Raw genomic sequence first — 24,277 nt, 5'->3', positions numbered from 1 at the left:
CTAAGTTTGTTTAACTTATTTACCTACAAAATACATCAACTTAAAGATTTCAAGTGTTATGAACTCAAAATCATGCGTTATTTCAGTAGCGCCCTCTGGTCTTGCTTTGATGTGATTTTCCATGCGAGGAGTTCCGCCTGGCAAAAAGTGAACGGATGCACTGTTGGTGGATAATTGCAAAAAGGCGGTCCTCTTCGTCTCGTCTCTTGCTGGAACCGGTGTGTTGAAATTCAAGAGTTCATCATGAGTGGGAGAGACAACTCTGTGAGTGTTTACAAAGAAATGGCAATCATGTAAAGGATGCTTTGTAAATAGAGTTACTTTATTTAAGAGATGCAGGCTTTTCACTGAGCACTGGTTATTTATTTACATAAGTCAACTTAACAATTTAAGTACAGTCTACATGAGTACCAAGTTAGGTGACCATAAACATGCAAGTTTTGGGAGACTCCATTACTCAATTAAATCACGGGAACAAGTTCACTCAATCGAGTACAGTCAACTTGGTAAGGTTTTCAGTGCAGGTACAACAGCCCCAAATCCTGTTTTCTCTTTTGACTTCCTAATGCAAAAGTACTCTTCATTTAAGGAATACCCCCAACAGTACACATATCCAATTAAACAACTTTGTGTAAGTCATGGATATAAACGTTTTACTTTGCCCAGCTGAGGTTTTCGAGCACTCCTGAATTTTGACATTCCCATGCACTTGAGTGATCAGGTTTCGGGGGCAGCGTTTGGTTCTCTAGGCGGTATGTAGTTGCTTGCTTTCCCTTTTACTAAAGCTACACCTCTAATTCAGATCACACTCTTTAGACTCAAAAACTGACCAATGAAGAATTCTTAAAGTAGCTAAAACACACTTCCTACAGTAGAAAATGAGTACGAATTGTCTCTCACTCATCTCATGCCGAACTTGACTACAGGTGAACCTGCACACATGACAAGTTTACATCAAACCTGAAACAACACACACACACACACACACACACACACACACACACACACACCCCTACTTACAAAGCACATTGACTCAACACCAATTAAACCACCTGATTTTTTCAGAGCCGATACGTGCTGAAAGTCTTTGAACTATTGCACAGCAGATCCATCAGCCTGGCGAATGAAGAGCTCAGCAGCATGCGTGATGAAAAACGCGATATGCGCTCAGTCTTGCTGATCATGCAAACACCTTACAGAAATCTGCACAGTGACAGGGAGAAGGATCATCTTAGTTCAGCCTTCTCTAATTCTCCATTCAGATTCTCCCAATGAGAACGCAGTTAATTTCATTCTGAGAGATCCCTGGCCACTGATGGACCTAAAATTCCAACCCAAATTCCCAGTGGTGGGCCCTACATCTGCTTCGCTAAGCACTGCTTTCACTGTGCACGTCTCTGGAGGAGGCTATATTTAGCGCACGCTCACCCACATTCTAACGGCGCTATGCCCCTTCACGGCCATAGTGCACATCAATTAGGTTCCAGCCTCAGTTCTAAGATGTATCCTTTGTACCAAAGCTAAATAAAGAAAGTCAATTAGTTGTGAACCACAGGTCAAAATAAGTGAGCCACGAACCCAGGCAGGCTTGGCTTTTTATAACCAGCTCTCATCGTGGCTTTTTATAACTGCCCATGCCTTAGTGGCACACTGCTCTAGCGGAGCACATTTCAATAATTCATGACTATCTAATATTACATGTTCTATACACGATGACAATTCCTGACACAGCATGTTACATTACATTACTGCGCCTCCGGTCGATCACAGGGTCGGGAATGCAATCTATCAAATCAAAAACAGCGCGAGGTAAAAAATAAATACGAACGCAGGGTACTTTAGGACAACGACAGTATTCAGAATCCAGATAGAAACCCTTCTTTTCATGCTTTTCGTGCTTTTGTATTACCTGGTTAACTGGAGCTGTCTAGCCCAAATACAACTGGGTAAATAAATGATGACTTTGAAAAACTGAGGGCAAATCTTTCAAAATATGTAGTGTGTGAACCTGTGCCAGGCAATCCTTTCAAGAAACATGCAAGACCCCGCCCCCCCCCCACACACACACACAAATACGCACATTTAAAGGCATATTTGTTTAATGCGCATAATGTACGTGAAGTTTGCGCGTGCTATCAATTAAGCTTCAAGCACACCAAGAGAAACAAAAAGGAGGATGAGAATGAGAGAGAAACTGGAAGAATGCCTAGAGATTAGCTTTCAGTTGGTAGCTACTATATGAAATGTTTTGATCCACTCTATTCTGGTCCACTCTTGGTCCTTCTCTATACTATACGTGTAATTAAAAGCGTTAAAAGCAAGAACCCCTGAGTGCTTTCTGCCAAATCCAAAACTGCTTACCTTAAAGGATGGGTCTATGATTTTTTTTTGTTTTGTTTTAATCACTTTGGAATACTTGGTGAAATTCATCTCACATGTCAACCATAAAAAAATATAACTAATATATCTCTCAATCACTACCTGCTTTATCCTGGTGAGTTGCAAAAGGATACAAAGCATACCGGGATCACTAGGTGTGAGGTGGGAAAACACTCCGGATGGGAAGCCACACCATCACAGGCCACTATGAGAATGGGCACGTTCACACCTAGTGGCAATTTACGTAGCCAAGCCGCCTACTGGCATGTTTGTGGAAGGTAGGAAGAACATGAAGCACCCCTGGGTCCCTGTAGGTGTGAGGCGGCAAAGCTACCTGCTTAATTATCATCTAAAATATCTGTACAGAGGAAACAATTAAACCAACAAACAAACAAGCAAACAAATAAACAAAAAAAACTCTGGTCTGTGTGGCACCCCAGGAGCTGTAAAAAGGGGAGAAAACAAATGATGTGGACCACCAACCTCCATTCAGTCAGGGCAGCTCTTGTTGTCTGTCAATACAGAAACCTCCCCAGGCTTTCTAGCCTAGGCAGCACATCCATATGGTTTTTGGCGTGTGAATTTTGAGGGACCGCCGACAGGAGGAGCTGTATTTGAATTTTGAATTTTAAAATGGAGTTTAAAATGGACATTTCCCTCAAAATGTCACAATACATATCTCTGTATGCTTGGCCTAAGGATGGAAAGCCTTTCGTCCATGAAGTGAATTTTAAGTGTGTGCTGATAAGGAGGCACTGACAGATCCCTTCCCTAAAGTTACCTCGGAGGGTGGAATTTGCAGTGATGGGCACAAGTTAAAGAGTGTGTACCAGTACTGGCTATAAAATTTTGATAAAAAAGCGACGGCTGATCATGATATTACATGGGTGGCTAAACGATCATATCTACCAATAGCTTGCCCGTGAAACTGTTAAGCAGTTCCTCTAGGATTTCACGATTTTGTGATGACAGAAATGAATGAAAAATGAACTCTGAAAATATTTGGGGCTGATAATTCTTCTAAATTACGGCAGATTTGCTGCACATTTGGGCCAAGATGTGTCATGTGACATCATCACAACTCGCTTTCGGCCAAAGCCCTCTTCAATTCACATGCCATGAACATGAGTACAGCTAAAAAGGTCTCGGGTAATAAAAACATCAGGCCAAATGGAGAAAAAAATCCAGGAGGCGTTTCATTCTGTGTAGTCACCTGACATGTCTGGGCTAGAAAGAAATCAGTCCCAGCCTCACTTCTTCATACCGTTCATGACCACTGGTGCTGCTGCGGCTCTTCGCTTCACAAAAGACCAAAATAACCTGCGTTAAAGTGCACCTCTTGTGGTTTTTCAAATATTACCTTTCATGTAGTGTGTTATGTCACTGTTTGTGAATATAAACAGTCTGCAAAGTTTAAAAAAATCAGAGCGCGCGACAAACGGAGTGTTAATGAGTCCCAAAAGAAGGAAGCGATTCTCAAACCGCTGAAACCAGTCGTTAGTAATTCCAGACTTACTTCCTGTACTAACCTACGTAGGTTTACAACAGAAAGCCCCGCCTCTGGTCTTCATTGGCTGCTTGCGAACAGATGGAGCTGAAACTTGGTATGGTAGTGGGCGTTTCCGTTTCGAAACACAATGACAACGGTAGACCAATCACAACAGACTGGAACATCTGACCAATCAGAGCAGAGTATGCTCTCTGAAAGGAGAAGTTTATAACGAATTCGTTAGTGTTCGTTATAAATAGAGCGAGTCGTTAGTGACACGGGGGGGGGGGGGGGGGGGCTGGTAATGCTGCAGTTTAAATTATGAGCACATTAAAATGTTTTTTGACCTTGGATGCATGTAAATCTATTGTATGAGAGCTTTAAAACAAAATCAGGCACGTTTCAAAACATAATAAATGTGCTTTAACACACTGGCTAACTGCAAATAATCTGATGTGGATGCCAAGAACATACAGTATTTAATAAAATCATTAGATAGCAGGGAGTATAAAGTGTTTCAGTAACAAGGAGTTACTTTCCTGAAGAGTTATAAATCCGGCAGATAAACCAAGCATCTCCTCTGATGGATTCCTCTATTCTGTTTGCTCGGGGTGTGCTGTCTGTGTTTACCCTGCCTTCCTTTGACCTGTCAGCCAGTAACAGCTAATGCCAGAGAGACTAATACAAGAAATGTGTGGAGGAGTGGTAGGAACAGGGTGAACGTGTGAGAGAGAAAGAGACAGAGTGGACTGGGTAGGACTTCCCGATTTCCTATCATGGAAGTTAAGACATGGCTTGAATACTAATTGAACCAAACTCGACCTTAACGTGATAGGATGCCAGGAAAGGTTCTGACTCTCGCTGTCATGTAGCTGTCTCTCCTCCTCTTGCTGTCTCTCACTGTGTGGCAGTCTGACAGTGTGATATGTGTATGCTGTCCATCAAACTGCTCCACCTGACTGTCCACCAAAAAAAAAAGAAAAAAAACAACAACAACAAGAAAAAAAAAACAACGGATACACAAAAAGGCCCCAAGAGAAACAAAAATCGATAGCAGTAATATGACTCTCATTCCACACAAAGTTGTTTACTACACAACGCTGTAAGATGACCCTCTGTACTCAAAACTTTAACCAATGCTCTTGATTATTCTTGCATTCGGTTTTATTCATTAGCACAAATAGTTGTTTTTTTTATTTTTTAACATGCATAATAGCTCTCAGACACATCATGGAGCTATACGCATACTGGCCAGCACCCAAAATGTTTAATTCAACAAATAAAATATCAAGAGGATAGGCAGGTTGAGTCTGATTTATTCATGACTTGTAAAAAAAAAAAATAAATAAGTGAAGGAGTGTCCAAGAAGCAGCACAGGTAAGCTGAAAAAGAATGGGCATCTCATCTTCAGGAAGATATTAAACAAAATGACTCAGTGCACGTTTGAAAAGCTTCCTGAAGCAGGAATAACAATCATCCATCCATCCATGTTCTGTAGCACTTATCCTACACGGGGCCGCGGGGAGCCTGGAGCCTATCCCGGGGACTTGGGACACAAGGCGGGACACGCACACACACACACACACACACACACAGACACACACACACACACATATATATACACACACATACATACACGCACACACACATACACGCACATACATACATACATGCACATAACTCAACAGAGACAGTAACCGAAGCTCAGGACCGAACCGTAGACACTGGGGATATGAGGCAGTGATGCTACTCACTGCACGACTCTAGAGGAGATTTACTGACCAAAAATAAGTCAACATTCTGGTAGCTTCTTTCGTCAAGTTAACTTGATAGGTGCGATGCCAAAGTTTTATGTTCAGGTTTATCTAATGTAACTTTCCTCCAAATATGTATAATGGTGTTACATAGTTATGGACTTATTATTGGACACTCTATCTTATCTATTTCCAAGAAGCTGAGGTTTAAAACGTTGTAAAGACTTTTACCAGAGTCTCCAGTGCAGAGTATGACACCATTTATACCCTTGACCTTGGACTGTATACTTCATTTCCTTACTTTATCCTTTCATCCCTGTCTTCCTCACCATTATCTTATTTCAGATGACCAACAATCCCCCCAATCTGTACAGTTACACACCCCCGCAATCGTAGTTCTGTCACACACACACACACACACACGCGCGCGCGCTTCTCAGATTGAGAAGAATGAGGCCGGGTTTACTGGAGTGGGGGAGTTTACAGGGTAGAAAGGAGCAGTGATGCACCGGAGTATGGAACAGCAGGAGGCAACAAAATAGAGGAGGAGGATAGAGCAGTAAAAGAAAGATGAACAACTGTGTCCAATCTGAGAGCAGTCCGATGTTTAACCCGCAACCCTCATTAAACCCTTCCACCTCAGTGTACAACTGGCTAAATGCTAGCATCAAACAGACACACCCACTACTACTACTACTACTACTACTACTACTTAATAACAAAGGCAAATTAAAAACAGCACAATTACATATTTTTAATAATATTGTAAAATAATAAAACATAACACCAGATCAATTCAATTGAAAATTAAAAATGAAAAGTTACGTAAATTAATTATAATTCAGGAAAATGTTTAGACATTATTATTAAACAAATGTTCCAGTGTATTTGCAACCAAATGTCTATCCACTACATTGTTACCTAGGTCTATGAAAAATTGCTGACGCCAAACTCCTTTATAAAACATTTCCTAATGCCGTATTCACACAAGTATGCGACTGTTCAATACCGATTTCATTTCCTGTGAATGCAGAGAAGGTGACAAAAGGCGGGTGGTGTCGGAATCAAGATTTTCTCATTCCCATGCAAACCGAGTACGATGCACCAAAGCAACAGTTATTAAGAGAATGGATGCTACTCTCAGAACAACATCAGCTCCTACCGGTGTCTAATCCCCACTAAACCACATATACAGCTTAAAACAGAAGTTCTCAACCTTTTGTAACTAAAGCCGACCCAAGCCAACCCCATCATGTGGCACGCCCCCCTAGCTAGATAAAAGGCGGGCTAAGCTCCGCCTCTCCCCAGCAAAAAGAAAATACAGAGAGAGAGAGAGAACGCAGGGTTTTTCATTTATGCACGTTCTATTTGAAAAGCAAGAAAATACACAGAGTACCCAAATGATGCCCTGTCTGTGTTTTTTTTTTCCTTTCTTGAAAACAATTCGGACCCCCCCCTTCCGATCTCTCAGCGCTCCGCGGTTGAGAACTGGCTTAAAATAAAATATAATAAAAACATTTAAGAAAAGAAAAAAAAGGAAACATGGTGGTGTATATATTATGCAGTACACATTTATACGTTATGGCTATAAAAAGCTGAGACACTGCCGACAAGTGACAATGCTAGCAGGGTTGCTACTAGGGTTGTCAAAAGTACCGGTACTTTGGTACCAAGTCGGTACTAAAAAGAAAAAAGTTAACTGTACCAGATTTTCATAAGTACCGGGTCAACCCGGTACTGACGCACTGCTTAACAGGTGGTCAGTCAGGAACTTTTCATGGGTGCATCGTACAACAAGAAGAGCCAAAGCAGCAGCAGCTCCGTCGGTTACCATGGCCGTGTCCGAAACCGCATACTTACCTACTATATAGTAGGAAAAAATCCATGCATTTCTCACGGACGCTCGTTTTCTGCTTTCGGTGCTATTATCGCTAAGCGTGTAAAAGCCGCACCCATAAAATTTATGTGCAGATAGATTAACCGCGCTTTCAGGAAGAACGGCCGCTTACCCACAGTATTTACTCAAGCAGGTCAAGCAGGTGAGTTTAAAATGATGGTAGCGGTTGCATTATGAATGCTGTAGCATAGTTTAATTGGAGTGTATAATTGCAAGAAAACATCCTCGTTTTTGCTTACTTAATGTTAGCAAACGCGCGTTTAACGCTAATACGCTCAGGAGGCCTTATTAACCATTTAATGCTTTAACTTTTATTGGGGTGAAATAAATGGTAGGACATGATGGGGTTTAATCATTTTACACACCAGAGGCTTACTGATTAGCTATATATCTGAAATTCATGTGTGAGAAAATAATAGACGTGTGGCTAGCACTGTTTACGTCTTTAATATCAGTCAGTCAGAAACACATTTCTACTCGTCTGGAGAACTCTAGCAGCTTTAATAAATGATATACTTGAAGTACACAGAATTGCATTTTTAAAAATACATTTTATATTGATATTTAACTTTGTTAATAAAATAGCGTGTTGTTTAATTCGCATGTTTTTGTGCTTTGCTTTGGTACCGAAATTGGTACCGAGTACCGTGGAATTTTACTGGTATTGCTACCGCCTACTGAAATTCTGGTACCGTAACAACCCTAGTCGCTACACACCCACAAGAGGCACACTGCAAGTGGCATCTGGGATTTGTTGTTAGTGTGGACGTGGGATCAGGACAGTCCTTCAATTCCATCAAAAACTGCTTAAGCAAAAGATATTTTTGGAGAACGATTTCATGCAACAGGATAATTTAATCCTTTAGTTGTACCGAGAAATGTGGAACAATTCTACACACAGCAAAAGGCAAAGTTGAAATAAAAATTAGATTGAAAACCTATTATATTAAAAGCGACAGCAGTGCGTTCTAAACATGAATGTAGTGTGTGTGTGTGTGTAGGAATATGCCTGATTTACTAACTCTTTCTATAAAAACATCCCTGACTACACACTCTATTGTACACACACACACACACACACACATATCTTTCCATTATTAATCTGCTGTACTCCCTCTGAACAAACTCTGCACGTGTGTAATACCTACACGTACAAACAGTGCACATCTGTAACACCACAAGGTCATCTTCCTCCACTTCCTGCTGTGGCCATGTAACTATTGCACTGACCTCAGTGAGCAATCCGGCACACCAGGTAGGCCAAAAAAGAAGCACCTGTGTGTGGCGTAGCAGTCACAGCAAGGCTAAATGCTGGGGGGAAAGTGTCAGGAGGAAAGAGCGGTAAGGACAGACACTGGAAAACACATTGTTTCTGCACTCTTACATCATGTGGACAGGCTGCTGTCTGGGGAACTGTTACGTAACTGGACAGAGGCCTGCTGCCGCTGCTCTGTGGGCAGAGTTCCTCTACAAACAGCCACTCATAAATAAGAGGATGAAATATTGATATTAATGGACTGTCTTGAAATATTAGTTCAATTACGAATTCAAGTGAAACGAAACAATAATGATTTCAGCTTAGACATACAGTACTATACAAAAGTCACAGAAATGCTCTAGAGCAAAGATGCTTTTAAAAATAATACAATTACATTTGTCGACATTTTAAAAAAATACTATAAACAGCAGCAAACAGTAATAAACGAAACAAAATCAATATTTAGTGTGATAATCCATTGCTTTAAAAAAAAAATGGTAGTCTCGGGTACAATTAGTGCAGTTTTATAAGGAAATTGGCTGCAAGTGTTATTGAGCATCTTGCAGAACCAGCCGCGGTTCTTCTGGAGACTTTGACTATGCTTCTTATTTTTTTTATACTTTACGTTTTTTGTCTGGAAAGTGTCTCTTACGTAATAAGCCGCTTTCTTTACTGACATACAAACATTTTTTGTAACGTTTCATTTTGTGCTGGAAAACAGTTTAGAAATCTAAAATGGTTCTGTACTGACGCGATAATGTTGAAGTCATAAGATAAAAATCTATAATAAAAGTTTATGCTTCAAAGAGAGGGTGCCTAAGACTTTCGCACAGTACTGTGGCATCTCAGTGTATTTCCCACGGCTGACTAATGCGTAGAAAAAGCCAGTTTTAGTAAGAGGACATCCTCCGACTACGTATTTAGCTTTGATTACGCTCTGACTGTGTGTGGTCCACAGACAGATGGCGACGCCCACACACAGGAGTACAACACGTATACCGACTCTGCCAAGCCGGCCTCACCTTCACTGTGGGATATGACTGTTGCTGCTCGCAGAGACATATGGAGCTTCATGTGGAGTCTACACTGGACAGAATGCATGCACGTATCACAGCAGAATCAGCTGTGTTTGTGCCAGTTCACTAGAGATTGATCTGTATTTAGTGTTTATATAATACTGTAACAATCAGATTATATTCCTAATGAATGCATGCTCCTAATGAAGGGACAGTACACAGAACACTTTTTCACTACTGGCTATATTTGAGGGAGATGCTGAGAGAAACTAACAATGTTTGGTTTTGGGAATGAAATCTCAGTAAAACCACTCCCACGTGTCACTCATAACTTTAATGCGTTGACCATACAAATATTTAAACAGTAAATGCAGTATTAGTCACTTTTGCTAGCAACCTAGTCTTCACAAAACTAGACAGGTACTAGAAATAGAGCTGACTGTAAACCAGTACAAATCTATGACGTGCTGTGAGCTTCCCTGATATAATTAGCTGTAACCTTGCTTTATGCCCAAGTGATTTTTACAATGTTGGCTTTGATAGAGATGCCATATATCACTTGGATATCACAGTTTAAATGTACAATCACTGGCTGCTATATGAGAAACACCTGTCTGCCTACACATTCATGCAATTTCCATTCAGCCAATGATGTGGCAGCATCAAACAATACAGTTAACGATCCCATTCCTACTTGGACAGCCAGTATCTGATCGGGCTTATGTCCATTTCACTATGGCAGAATTAAGCCATAGAGACATTCGATGAGTTTTACCAGATGCCTGGCCACACATGCACTCACCATCCACTTTAATAGGAACACCCGTACACCTGCTCATTTATGCAGTTAATGGGCAGGTGTACAGGTGGTCCTATTTAAGAGGACGGTGAGTGTATATGATAATAATTAGAACGAGGTTAAGAAAACAGCTTCTGCTTATAAACAGTCCCTCCAGGATATTGTGGAGTTATTATTTCACAGGTGCTTGCCATTTTTCAAAATTACAGCAGATTTTCTGCAGAGTTGGGCCAAGACGTGTCATGTGGCATCATCATACATAATCCATCTCCATAAAGCTTGTCAGTAGATGGAAGCATGAAGTGCTCTAAAATCTCCTGGTAGACGCTGTATCGACTCTCGACTTGAGAAAACACAGTGGAGCAACACCAGCAGATGACATGGCAACCCAAATCATCACTGACCGTGGAAACTTCACACTGGACTTCAAGCAACTCGGATTCTGTGCCTCTCCACTCTTCCTCCAGACTCTGGGACCTTGATTTCCAAACATTTACTTTCACCTTCTTCATGATTGTGGTTGTGTGTACTGAACCAGACTGACAGATTAAAGGCTCAGGAAACCTTTGCAGGTGTTTTGAGTTAATTATCTGATTAGAGCTCTTCTCAGGTCGACATTTCTGTATTATAAATTCTTTATTATAATATTTTGAGATACTGGAGTTTTGATTTTCCATGAGCTGTAAGCCATAATCATCAAGATTAAAACCAAAAAAAAAAAGGCTTGAAATATTTCACTTTATATGTAATGAATCTAGAAAATATGAAAGTTCCATTTTTTAAATTAAATTACCGAAAAAAAGAGAACTTTTCCATGATATTCTAATTTTTTTAGATGCACCTGTATAAGCATATATAAGACCAGGCCTTTTGGAATAATGTGCTCTGGACACACAAATCAAAGATGGAGTTGTTTGGCCACGGTAACGGCAGACACGTTTGGTGTAGACCAAAGACAGCTTTTCAGGAGAAGCACCTCATACCAACTGTGAAGCACGGTGGTGGAAATGTTATGGTTTGGGGTTGCTTTGCTGCCTCAGGGACTGGACTCAGCTTGTATTCACTGATTCAACTATGAATTCTGAATTATATCAAAAGAGTGCTTGAAGATCATATGTGGCCATCTATCAAAATGTTGAAGTTGAACCGAAAGTGGACCTTTCAACAGGATAATGATCTGTTGAAAGACCTAAGCACACTTGCAAACGCACCAAGGAATGGCCTAGTCAAAGCCCAGATTTGAATCCCATTGAAAGAATATTGCATGGAAGAGTGGTCAAAAATTCCAGCAAGCCTGGTGGACAATTATGCAAAACGCAGACAAGAAGTTAATTCTGCTAAAGGGGGAATACATAATGAAAAAGCTCATTTTTCTTGTGGTTTTGTTCAAGTATATGAACTTTATTCATAGGCAGTGTTTCAAAGATGATCAAATGTTTGCTTGTCCACGTATGTAAAAAAATTTCCATGGGGTGCACTTATTTTTTCACATGACTGTATATTAGGAAGCCAGTATGACCTGTCCTGATTAGCAATCACAGCACTATCCCTCAAGCACACTTACCTTTCCATTCTAAATGTGTCGAGAACCTTTCTTTGCTCTCCCTCAGTGTTGCACACATGCACACACGTATACAAACTCTTACATGCCACATACTGAGTACTGAATGACAGAAGTAAAATACGTGGCAACAGGGCCCGAGGTAACACTCCTGAATTTCCTGTACTGCTCTCCTATTTATCTACTTACTGTGCAGCATCTAAATAATCAAAAATGTATATGCTGGAGGAGAGGTTGCGAAAAAGATCTAGATTTAGACCACTGCTTACCGCGATGTAGCTGTGGAGCTCAGGGAAGACTCGGTATGCCCCACAGATGGGGGACAGCATGCAGTGGTTAGGGAAAGAGGAAAGCACAGCATAGGAGACCTCGGGGAAGGAGATGACCCGAAATCCAAACTTCTCATACAGACGCTGCAACTCTTCATCAGTTTTTTCTTCGTCGTGGCTCAGAATACTCCCCACTGCATAGCGACAACAATCAGCTTCAGCCTGAAAGAGACAATGCAAGTAAGATAGAGTAAGCTACAACCTTAGATGCATTTATTAAATGTTTGATATCTCTGAATGGCACTCTGAGCTAAAGGCTATATATATATATATACATATACACACACACACACACAGGTAGTTTAATCACCATACTAAATTAATGTGCTGCTTATAAACAATTGTAACCATAGTAACAGCTCACTTTTTGCAACACCTCACAATTTCATCATTAGTAGAGATGCGGCACAGACACAGGTACAGAGCCCTCCACTAATATTGGCACCCTTGGTAAATATGATCAATGAAGGCTGTGAAAAATTGTCTTTATTGTTTAACCTTTTGATCTTTTGTTCAATAATTCACAAAAACACTCTGCTCTCATGGATATCAAACAATTGCAAACACAACAGGGGTTTATAAAAAAAAATCTTTGTTAAATATAAGTGTGCAACAATAATTGGCACCCTTATGAATTCAACTGAGAAAAACATATTTGAACTATATTGCCATTGATATTTAAAAAAAAAAATAAAAATAGTACACGTGGATGACTAGGAACAGGAAATTGTTCAACCATGACTTCCTGTTTCACAACACCGATTTCAAATATTCAGGTCAAAAGGTTTTTAAGATCATGAGAAACATTTCAGTCAAGTGTCTCCAAACTTTTGACCGATAGTGTAGGCCAGATTCCCTTAGTCATTCATAACAATGGGTAAGACAAAGGAATATAGCTGTGATGTGCGGCAAAAGGTTGTTGAGCTTCACAAACTGGGAAGTGGCTATAAGAAAATGGCACAAACATCGAACATGCCCATTTCCTCCATCAGGGCAATAATTAAGAAGTTCAAGTCAACTGGAAATGTTATGAATAAGTGCTTCCTCCTCTTACCGTACAATTTTCTCATTCCGATTTCCTACATTACGAAATTAAGTTGCTCAAAACTCAAGTGAAACTGGACTCGTACAGTAATTTCCTAATAGTCACTGTAGTGTCATATCATACACACAAGCCCTGCAGACAGTATTAACAATTCGGAGCATTCTAACCATGTCTTAATCCACTCCGCTGAACTAATCTGGTTATTTCTACATGAGTTAATTAGCTCTAATGCAGTGTTTTAAACATCTACTCTAGAACCCTCAGTGGGTAAAAAAAAAAAAAAATTGATCAGATCGACTGCCGAGCTTCACTTGGTGGCATTCTTCAGGCAAGCAATCACTGCATGTCCTAAGTTGGATCTATACTGTAATTAACACTATACTGTAGGGCCAGAGTTACTTAGAGCCTTAAAATGGTTCACAAATGAAAATTGGAGAATTATAAGCAGCTTAACCAGCCAACAGCAGTAAAATGTAACATATGGCATTAAATCTGACTCGCACCACTCCTACTCCACAGTATACAGAATGAAGATAGACAGTGTGCATTTATAACATCTAAGGCCATGTGCTACTATTTCACTCTCATATCTATTTGTCAAACTGTCCTTGGAGGAAAAAAACGTCTGACAGCAGCAATAAGAAACAGTCAACCGACCCTTTCAGGTATAACCACAACGGCATCGCCTACTGCTGGACAGATTCTCTTCTCACAAGTGTGTCCTTTTCATCTTACAGTGAGTAATTACAGGGATGGAGTCAGTCAGCTAAACCAGTGCAGTAATACAGTAATGACACAGTTATAGTCGCACTGATAAAGCTGTTATCATTGTTAACTGCTAGGACTATAAATGCTTGGCTCCTTATGGTCAGTCGAGTGTAAAACAACGCAACAAAGCTGAACACTACATGCTCGTCACTACATGTAGACCTTCTTCACAGCTACACTAATAAAAATCACCCTCTTTCTTTTTTTTTGTATTAACGATGTCAACCAGACAAAATATGGACGATGTTCATAACAGATGAAGTCCCATCAGATCTGCTCGGAAACGTCATTGTTACAAGGATGCTGATTTTAGTGTCTTTAGTGCTTTCAAAACAATTTCTACCATTAAGAGACATAATTTCATCATCTTAGCTAACCTATATCATTTACGTATTGTTGATTTATTAGAATGAGAATTATGTCAAATATGATACTGATCCCAATCCAGCATTCGGGCCCTGATATGATACTCTGTATGAGATTGGGATATTCTTATGAGATATATATATAAGTATGTGGACATCTGATCATCAGACCCATATCGGTCCATTCCAAAACCATGGGCATTACCATGGCACAGACTCCACTCATTTGGGAAGGCTTTCCACTAAATTTTAGAATGAGGCTGTAGGAATTTGCTCATTCAGCCACAAGAACATTAGTGAGGTCAGGCATTGATGTCTTTTGAGGAGGCCTGAGGTGCAATCAGTGTTCCAATTCATCCCAAAGGTGATCAGTGGGGTTGAGGTCAGGGCTCTGGGCAGGACACTCGAGTTCTTCCACACAAACTTTGGAAAACCATGTCTTTATGGCTCTCACTTTGTGCACAGGAACAGTCATGCTGGAACATGTTTGGGCCTCTTGGTTCTAGTGAAGGCAAACCGTAATGCTACAGCATACAAAGACATTCTATACAATTGTGTGCTTAAAACTTTGTGGAAACAGTCTGGGGAAGAACCACATATGGGTGTGACCGTCAGGTGCCCACAATCCTTTGGTCTTAATGTGTATTACTGTAATTATTACTACTAGTAGTAGTATTGAGTATCATTCTTATCTATCTCTAAGTATGTAATGAATAAAACATGATGGGCCACACTATTGCAAGAAAATAATCAATAACAGAGTGGCCCAATGCAAAGTTTTTTTTATAATTTTATTTATACCACAGCAATCTGCCAATGATTAATTTAAAAAAAAAAAAACATTAAAAAAAGACAAAATTTAAGAATGACATACATTTTATGTTTATAGTTATATATAATGTCATGGAAAGTCCACAAAACAAGTTAACTCCTGTTATCACATTTCATGCAAGCTATAAATAATCATTCCTTCACTTTCTCCTTCTTGAAGTTAATAAGACAGAGAAATTGCTGCTTTCAACTTGGCAAAGCGCAAAGTCCTCCATCTTTAGACTTTCCTGTGGTGCAAAATATACAGGAACACCCTTAATTCTGACTGAAATAAGGGGACACCGACATTCCCCTTACAGAAAGCTTCCCTGTATCAACAATTAAGTTTGTTTTCTTTGTTAAATAAGGTTTTTAATCCATTGAGTATCAGGCTTAGAGGAGGTGGAGTGCTATACAAGTCCCTGTGAATGAGGTGCTAGAAATGCTAACGTATTCGAACGAGCACAATTAATAAACAACCTATCATTTGTCGTGCAGAGTTGCGCTGTTGCAGAACATTAATCGATACCTTCTGGCCAATCAGATTTGAGAATTTAACAGCACTGGTATAAACCAGTTTAAAATATGGAGGGATATTCACATTGTTCACATGGTTTATGTATGACACCCTATAACACCTACTCTATGTTTCTTCCATTTCATACTCTTTTCCCCATTTGTCCTCAACACACACACACACACACACACACACACACTCATTTTCTCTTTTCTCACTTGTCCTCCTCTGCAGCAAGTTACTCCAGCCTTACAATAACCATCATATTCAGAGCTCTTACGATCTCATCCCACACAGATGAAGACAACATACCCAAGACACTACAAGCAATTACTAGGAGCCCAGAGGCCTCCACATACTCCATTCCTCATCCTGATCTTTATTAAGCTGAGAGCATTTTGCACATGGTGTAAATGGACCACACTACTGATGTTTACGTAAATCAAGCATGACTAAATATATTCAGAAATGTAGGAAAAAGAAGAACATCCGTAAGATCTGTAGGACAGTTCAAGCAGCCTCTGTGTGGGCCATGTAAGAAGTGGGGCATAAGCTAATGTGCTAGGCAAGGAACGATCTTGCAGCATAATTGGTTGTCATGTCAGTGTTTTGGGCAGATAAGATGAAGAGAAACAAATCGACCTGTCGTAAAGCCTTGTGACTCACCGCACTGCACTTCTTTTCCACTTCTCACTGAAATAGCTCTTCTGGAAATGAGACTGTGCCGTTTCTGTGCGGTCGCGTTTGTGATTTTTCTCCCCATCTTCCCTCCGGTGCCTAGCATGCTCATTATTTTAGCTTGATAGTGTGCAGAGGTGTCCTCAAATGCTCACTTGACCCTTGGGATTGGAAGATGGCCATCAACCCGAAGCACAGTGTCATTTCTCTCTGTTCAGATTTCTTTCTGTTTTTCCCTCTGGTGGCCCGTCGGCAGCTAAGCAATTTCAATCTAATTCTCTGCTTGGTAGTGTAAAGCACTTTTTGGCTAGTGCTTTTTGAAAGATGAAGGTTCCACTACAATAAAAGGTAGGCTTCAGTGAGGTAATTCTTTATTAGCAGACACGTACCTCAAGATTTACTCCTTTCATCATTGCTTTCCCCTTATCGCGTTCCCTGCTCCTTCCCCCAGGGCTAGGACCTGTGAGAATTCATTCATCCACAATATCATCGGTAATATCGTAATGTTGCCGTTTTTTCGTGCGCGTGTCTGTTGCTGTGCGCGTGAAAGTTGTTTTTCAGCAGCAGCAGAGAAATGGCAAGGCTCGAATCAAGAAGCAACTCATGACATTTTGGATCATATCGCACAAAGCATTTGTTTGGTCAGGAACTAGGGTAAAGATTAGGCCTGTCACGGTAATTACGTTATCATCTTATCTTACGATACACGGACATGACCTCGATCCTTTTTCCTGACGTCGAGATTGCCCGTTGTGTTTACATGCGTGTTTGTTTACAAAAACACGACTGTCACCAACATTTCAGCCATTCGCACTGCTTCCGTCCTCTCGTCTGCTCTAGGGCTGGCAAATTAAAATTCAAACTTCAAATATTTCTTCGAATTGAAGATAAAAATGGCACGTAAGATATTAACAATGCACTAGCAATGGTTTGTGAAGAAGAAAGCTGAACAGTGAATGAACAGCTGTAAACTGAAGCGCTTTACTCGCGGGTTAATTAACTCACCCGAACGCATCCTATACTCATATGAGATTAATCAGACATTTACTCGACATAAACCTAATAATACAAAATGACACGAATGCACAAGTGAACTTATCGCTAGGTAGAACGATATGGCAGGTTGTGAATACGCTCTTCCTGTAACAACGCACTAAAACACGGACGATGAATAACTAAAGCATGACACGCGTTGGAAACGCAGAAGACCTCGTTTTAGTTTGAAAACTCCGGCCTCGCGTTTCAGTGTAAACGGATCAAAACGAAGACTTTTGAAAATGCAGGCGTGGCTTCACCCACATTCGCCCCCCTGATTGGGTCTTCTGGATCATTGCGTATCCTTCCCTGATTCGTCAAGCCCCTACCATATGACCATTACGCTACCTTGATCGTATACACAACAACTCGGAGACTGAACCGCAAGCTTTGCTGGCTTTGTTGTCATTCTTAGCAGCCGCAGTGCAGTTCAATTCTGTACTTTAAAATACTGCAGCTGCCTACATGCTCAAGACCCAAGCTATGATTAGAGCGATCGGCAACAAATCTCATTTCGAGCGGCGGTTTGTTGTGCCTGCCGGTGACTAGCGACCAACTTCCTGTTTACACTTATATGCGCATGCCCAGTGTGCATGAACGGTCACGTGACGAGCGTATTTGGCCGTGTAGTGTGGATGGAGATCGTTTCTGAAAACACAGCGGAAACTCCAGGGTGGACGAGGATCGTTTTCGTTTTAAAACGCTGTTTTAAAACAAAAATGCACTAGTGTATACGGGGCCTGAAAGGAGGAGTTTAGAATGAATCTTTTAGAACGGATCATTGAACGAGTCGTTTGTGACACTGGGGGAAAAAGTTAATGCTGCGGTTTAAATTACGAGCACATTAAAGTGTTTTTTGACCTTGGGTCAATTGTATGAGACCTTTAAAACAAAATTAGGCACGTTTCAAAACCATAATAGGTGCACTTTAACATTACCCCCATGGTGAGTGTGTAGTAAGCATTGTGGTGCTGTCAGTGTATGTCATGGCAGTGTTGTACGTTTGGCATATATACCACAGAGACTTTTTGAGACTTCCTGCTTAGCTTCTTGTTGAAGTAGTTCCAAAGTTTTGGTTTAATGCTAATCTCTTTCGCTCTCTCTCTGTCTGTCTCTGTCTCAATCGCTTGCTGCTTGGGGAGCATTTACCCGATTTTCCACGACAATATCAGGCTTCCATTTTAATTTTCTGAACTGGATCTAAGCTTGTAAATCAATGTGGCCATATCGGACACTGTTGGACTGGTTTCCTGATTTGACTCAGTTTTAATAAGTGGTCTAGCATATACTGCGCTTTTATCCAAAGCGATTTACACTGGGTCTCATTCACACACACACACCAATGCTAGCAGAGCTGCCATGCAAGGCGCTAACTTGCCATCAGGAGCAACTTGGGGTTCAGTGTCTTGGCCAAGGACACTTCGGCATGTGGAGTCATGTGGGCCGGGAATCGAACCGCCAACCGCCAACCCTATGATTAGTGAACAACCCGCTCTACCACCCGAGCCACAGCCGCCCCCCTATTTTATTTTTTTATAATAACTATATTATGCTCTGTGGTGGGCACGGTGGCTTAGTGGTTAGCATGCCTACCAGTGTGAATGTTTCCTCTGCCAAAATGGAGTAGTAACAATTTCAGAAATTTCAGCGACCCATTCTGACTGGTTCATGACTTTTGGCAGTGTATTTGCACTGAAAATCCAGGAGTAAGGAGAAGAAAGTCTGAACACGAGAGCATAACAGGCATTCGCGGAACAGCATGATGAATACAGGCAGATGCACACCTTGCAAAAACAGCAGATATGCGAGAGCAGCATACTTTTTGACTGTGCGCATACTATGCAATGCATGAGCGAAGCAAATCTCTGCACAAGCAGGGACAGGTTCGAATGTGGACATGTTTTTTTTCCCCACACAACAGCAAAAGAGAGCAGGAAGATTCCTGCTCATGGATTAAAGTGTTGTTTGGCAGTAAAAGAATGCCATATGCTCCTGTATGGACACAGCAGGTGAATCTGCCCTCATTTTAGGTTGATGGAGCACCAGACCTCATCGGTAAACCTCTTCTATCAATAAAGAGAGTCTACGTTGACTCATACAGTGAGCAGCATGCTGTGATTATTCCTCCTGTGCAATGTTCTAGAAAACCTCCAGGGTGTGTGATTTAGAGACGAGCGCACAGCTGGGCCCCAAGGTTCTGCTAACGGTAATGCAGCTGGGAGCAGAATGAATGCAAATGTTACCAAGGACAGGTGGAATATTGCTAACGTGAAACTCCAACGACTTCACGCCTCTCGTCATTCCCGTGCAAAAGTTTTTATACGAGCAAAATCTCATTTAGTCTCCTTCACATCCTTGTACAATTTGTAGGCAAATTTCCTTGCCTTATTCATCTTTTATCAAATTTCCACGAAAAAAAAAAAAAAAAAAAAAAGTGAAGCTACTTGAATTTTAAAGAACCTTTAAATAACGATGATAAAATGACGGATTTTCCGATGATACGCATCCTCTTAAAGGCTCAATCTCGAAAGCTAAGACACGAACGCTTACGTTATAACAAGAGGAAATGGCATTTGAAATGAGAATTCTGAGCTTCTTACTCAGGCAGTGGCTGAATGATTTTGTGATATCAATCACCTAAGTCTTACCTTCTCACCGGAGAAAACTGTAACCGCAGTGTAATCCATAGAGACATTAGAGAACTTGATTGTGACCAGGTGTCAAACACATATAAAAATAATAATTTTTCAAATGAAATATCCATCAACATCAACTAATCTATAAGTAATAGAGGAGATTAAAGATGTAAAAAGATTTTTAGACCTCTCTTTTTATCAGAATGATAGTGTTTCTTAAGTTTGATATTTATACGTGACTGGTCAGATGGTGTTGATTCATTTTATATAAACAGCAGGTTTACGCTAATCTACTCGCTCTAATACTTTATCGTTTCTATAGTAACATCATACACTGACTATTATGGCAGACATTTTACAAGCAGATTTTTTTTTTTACGAATGTGAAAAGTTTTCTTTGAGGGGACTTTTTCAAAAATATGTTTTTGGGAGAAGTCAGAGAAAGCTGTAACTTTACGTTTTTTTTTTGGCATGGACAAGTCTTCATTACAGAGCCCAGGGGGTTTTTTTTTGGGGGGGGGGGGGGGGGGACAGTTTGGACACTGCAAAATGAAACATAACTATGAACAGCCTAAGAAAAGCATGATGTGTCTTTCTTTGCTAAGTAAAAAAAAATTTACTAGATTTGGGAAATTGCTGCAGTATAAAAAGGAACAAAACACAATAAATGGCTTCAGAGTGGCAACGACCCTCCGCTTTGCGTTGCAGATTATTTTCCTAGAACGATATTCCAGTCGTGTTTTATTCTTCACTGAACACCAAGTTTAAACTTGCTTTATCTGGATAGAACTTTCTAAAATGATTTAAATAGCACACACAATGACAAGCTAAATTGAGAATAAAAAGAAGTAATGAAACAGGACAAAAGTAGGAAGGGAAACCCGTCAGGTCATCTCATTATGTACATACTGAATATAATGTTCATCCAAATTGCCTGATCATAGTGTCCATCATAACAAGCTCATGGCAGAGTTAATCACCTCAGTCAGTGACTGAAATGGAAACTGATAGTGAAATCAGCACTAAACAGCCTCAGGCACTTTGTCTAGCCGGACCGTTCTGACTGTAATTAGGGGGCAGAAAATGGAGTATGCAAATATGAGTAGTCAGGACCGCTTTGAGAACATCTCAGTGTGAGATGAGTACGAGAACATCTCGTACTTTTACAACTGTAAATTTGAGTTAAGAGAGCCAACTGTCTTTTGCTATCCAGAGCAAGCTACATAACATGGAGGGCTGAGTCATCACCAGACATATTTGCTCATTTTCTGAGTGTGCTCTTAGAACAAGGATTTTTGTTTTAGGGTTCACTGAATAATTAATCGTTCTATTTGGAATTGATCTATTTGCTAACTTTGTACTCGATGGAGTTACGGCATAATGAAAGCAGTATTTCGAATTAGGCTTAACGGAATAATCTGCTTAACACCTTATGCATGTTTTTAGTAAAGGCATCTATGGGACAACAGAGAGAAAAGCACAGATGGAAGAAGATTTCCAAACAGACAGTTGGGTCCATAGGAGGTGGAATGCTCTGCAAAAGCAGTCAGTCAATCACTTGACCTGAATCATCCAAAGAACAAGCAGAAACCTATGACAGCTTTAAAAACACACATAAAAAAAGTGTCGTTATTCCTACACCGTTCACCCAATTTGGATCTACACACCCTCAAACTAAAGTTGAAAATCAACACTTTGAAATCACATTCATTATTTAATAAAGAAATAATCAACTCCAATATACATTTACGGTATTTCGCAGACGCCCTTATCCAGAGTGACTTACACTTATCTCCCTTATACATCTGAGATGTTGAGGGTTAAGGGCCTTGCTCAAGGGCCCAGTACTGGCAACTTGGCAGAGGTGGGATTTGAACTCATGAATCAGTACTGACTCTTTGAATCAGTAGCCCAACATCTTAACCATTCAGCTACCATTGGTAGACAACTAAAAAAACAGAAATAACTTTGTCAATGTCCAAAAATGTATTGAACTGACTATAAATCATTGAAGTAAATTAATTCCCGGAGGATATCTGTATTAATTATGATCGATTTCAGAACGATACTTTTGTTTTAATACAAACCGATTGTTTTGACCTTTATTATACACGCTCGTTGTGAGACTTTTGCCTTGTAGCTGCACAAGTTGCGCTTGATCATTAGTGTTTAAATTTCATCTATAGTTTCTGCTGAGTAAAACTTTTTTTCCTACACGATATAAAGGAAATCTTTGCCAATACGTCAATTTGGACAGGGCATGTGAATCATTTTTTCAGACTCACAATATGGCACTGAATACATGAACGGTTACATCTACTAGCTCACTGCAGGGTCAGACCCATGCAAACTCAAAAGATTCTAGATTGAAGAAGTACTGGGCTGCGGATTAGCACGTGAAAATACGACGGGGCAACACAAAGAAAAACAAACTGCAAACCGCACCCACTTGGGGAGACATTTGCACACAAGGATAAAGTATCTTTACTGGTAGACTTACACATCACAGCACGTTAGAAGAGCTCTTCTCGGGCATTTCGTATTAGACTTCAGGACATGCCGAAAACTCCTGCTTCGTTAGCCGGCAAATCAGATTGTCTGTGTTGAGAAAACATTCATGTCACCAACAGACCGATGTCTGGTGGTGAAACGCAAACAAATCTGACTTGAGAGTGGCTGGCGGTCAGTTCTCTATTCAGCCGCTCTTTCTTACTGATGGAGCAGGACTTCACCTGCATGTTCCTCTGAAGGTGAGCACATTAAGCCGGCAAGTTACATGCAGCGCACAGTTCTGCTCATGCTTCTTTCTTTAAACATTAAAAGTAAACAATAACACGATGCATGACTGCAGCTGGAGTGAACAACGAGTGAAACACTGAAAACACTGATTTAATAACTAACGGTTTACGGTTGGGGAAAATCGCATCTTTTTATTAAAAAGCAATTTAGTCTAGGAGTGGACAAACTACTAGCACGTGAGCGTGCAGATTTTTACATATGGACTATTAGTTTTATTTGTAGTTTAGGTATAGCAACCAAAAAAGTAGGTTGAACAACTAGAAAAAATAGCCCTACTCTTTGTCGACTCAAAGTTTTCATTTGGAACGCAGCTATGTTTAAACTCAACGCACGTCACAATGACGCCATGCACTGCAATGGTGTAAATATAATGCGTCGTTACAAAAAAAAGACAACATACATACGCAATGATTTTTATGAACAGACAGGAAGGGAGTAGTACTATTTCTATGCAATGCAATCAGTCTGCAAACTGGCGGCGGTTTCCCCTCAGCAACCAGTTTATACAACAACCACAAGCACACCTGTAAGGAAAGAGAGCAGTGTAGAAAGTTGTGAGGTTGAATTTGTGGCATCGTGAATATTAATGAACGTAAATGTTTTGACATTCATCAAAGTAACGTTAATAGGATACACGTTCCGCTCTCTTAGGAACACCTGTACACCTGCTCATATATGAAATTCTCAACAGCCTATCATGTGACAGCAGCACAATGCATCAAATCATGCAGATCGAGCTTCAAGAGCTTCAGTTAATGTTCACATCAAACATCAGAATAGAGGGGAAAAAAAAAAAAAAGTCAGAGTGACATAGACTGTGACATGATTATCGGTGCCAGATGGGCTGGTTTTAATATTTCAGAAATTAGCTAATCTCCTGAGATTTTTTAGGCACAACAGTCTTTAGAGTTTACACAGAATGGTGCAATAAACAAACAAACAAACCATCCAGTGAGTGTCAGTTCTGCAGGTGAAAATGCGGAGTTGATAACAGAGGTCAGAGGTGAACTGCTAGACAGATTTGAGCTGACAGGAAGGCTACAATAATTCACATAAGCACTCTTTACAACCGTCGTGAGCAGAGAAGCGTCTCAGAAATCATAACACTTGAGGCGGATGGGCTACATTAGCAGAAGACCACA

General features: G+C 40.4%; 1 protein-coding gene across 1 annotated transcript in view; it reads right to left on the bottom strand.

Moving 5' to 3' along the window:
* tex264a (testis expressed 264, ER-phagy receptor a) overlaps positions 1-24,277 on the bottom strand; it is an 81,805-nt gene that overhangs the window by 45,343 nt on the left and 12,185 nt on the right. Inside the window, exon 2 of the mRNA XM_053635721.1 lies at positions 12,423-12,644. Within this exon, the coding sequence (XP_053491696.1) occupies positions 12,423-12,644 (222 nt within the window). The remainder of the gene's footprint in view (positions 1-12,422; positions 12,645-24,277) is intronic.

Source organism: Ictalurus furcatus, chromosome 11, assembly GCF_023375685.1.
Source record: "Ictalurus furcatus strain D&B chromosome 11, Billie_1.0, whole genome shotgun sequence".
NCBI classification, from domain to species: domain Eukaryota; kingdom Metazoa; phylum Chordata; class Actinopteri; order Siluriformes; family Ictaluridae; genus Ictalurus; species Ictalurus furcatus.
This window is presented reverse-complemented; position numbering and strand designations above follow the sequence as displayed.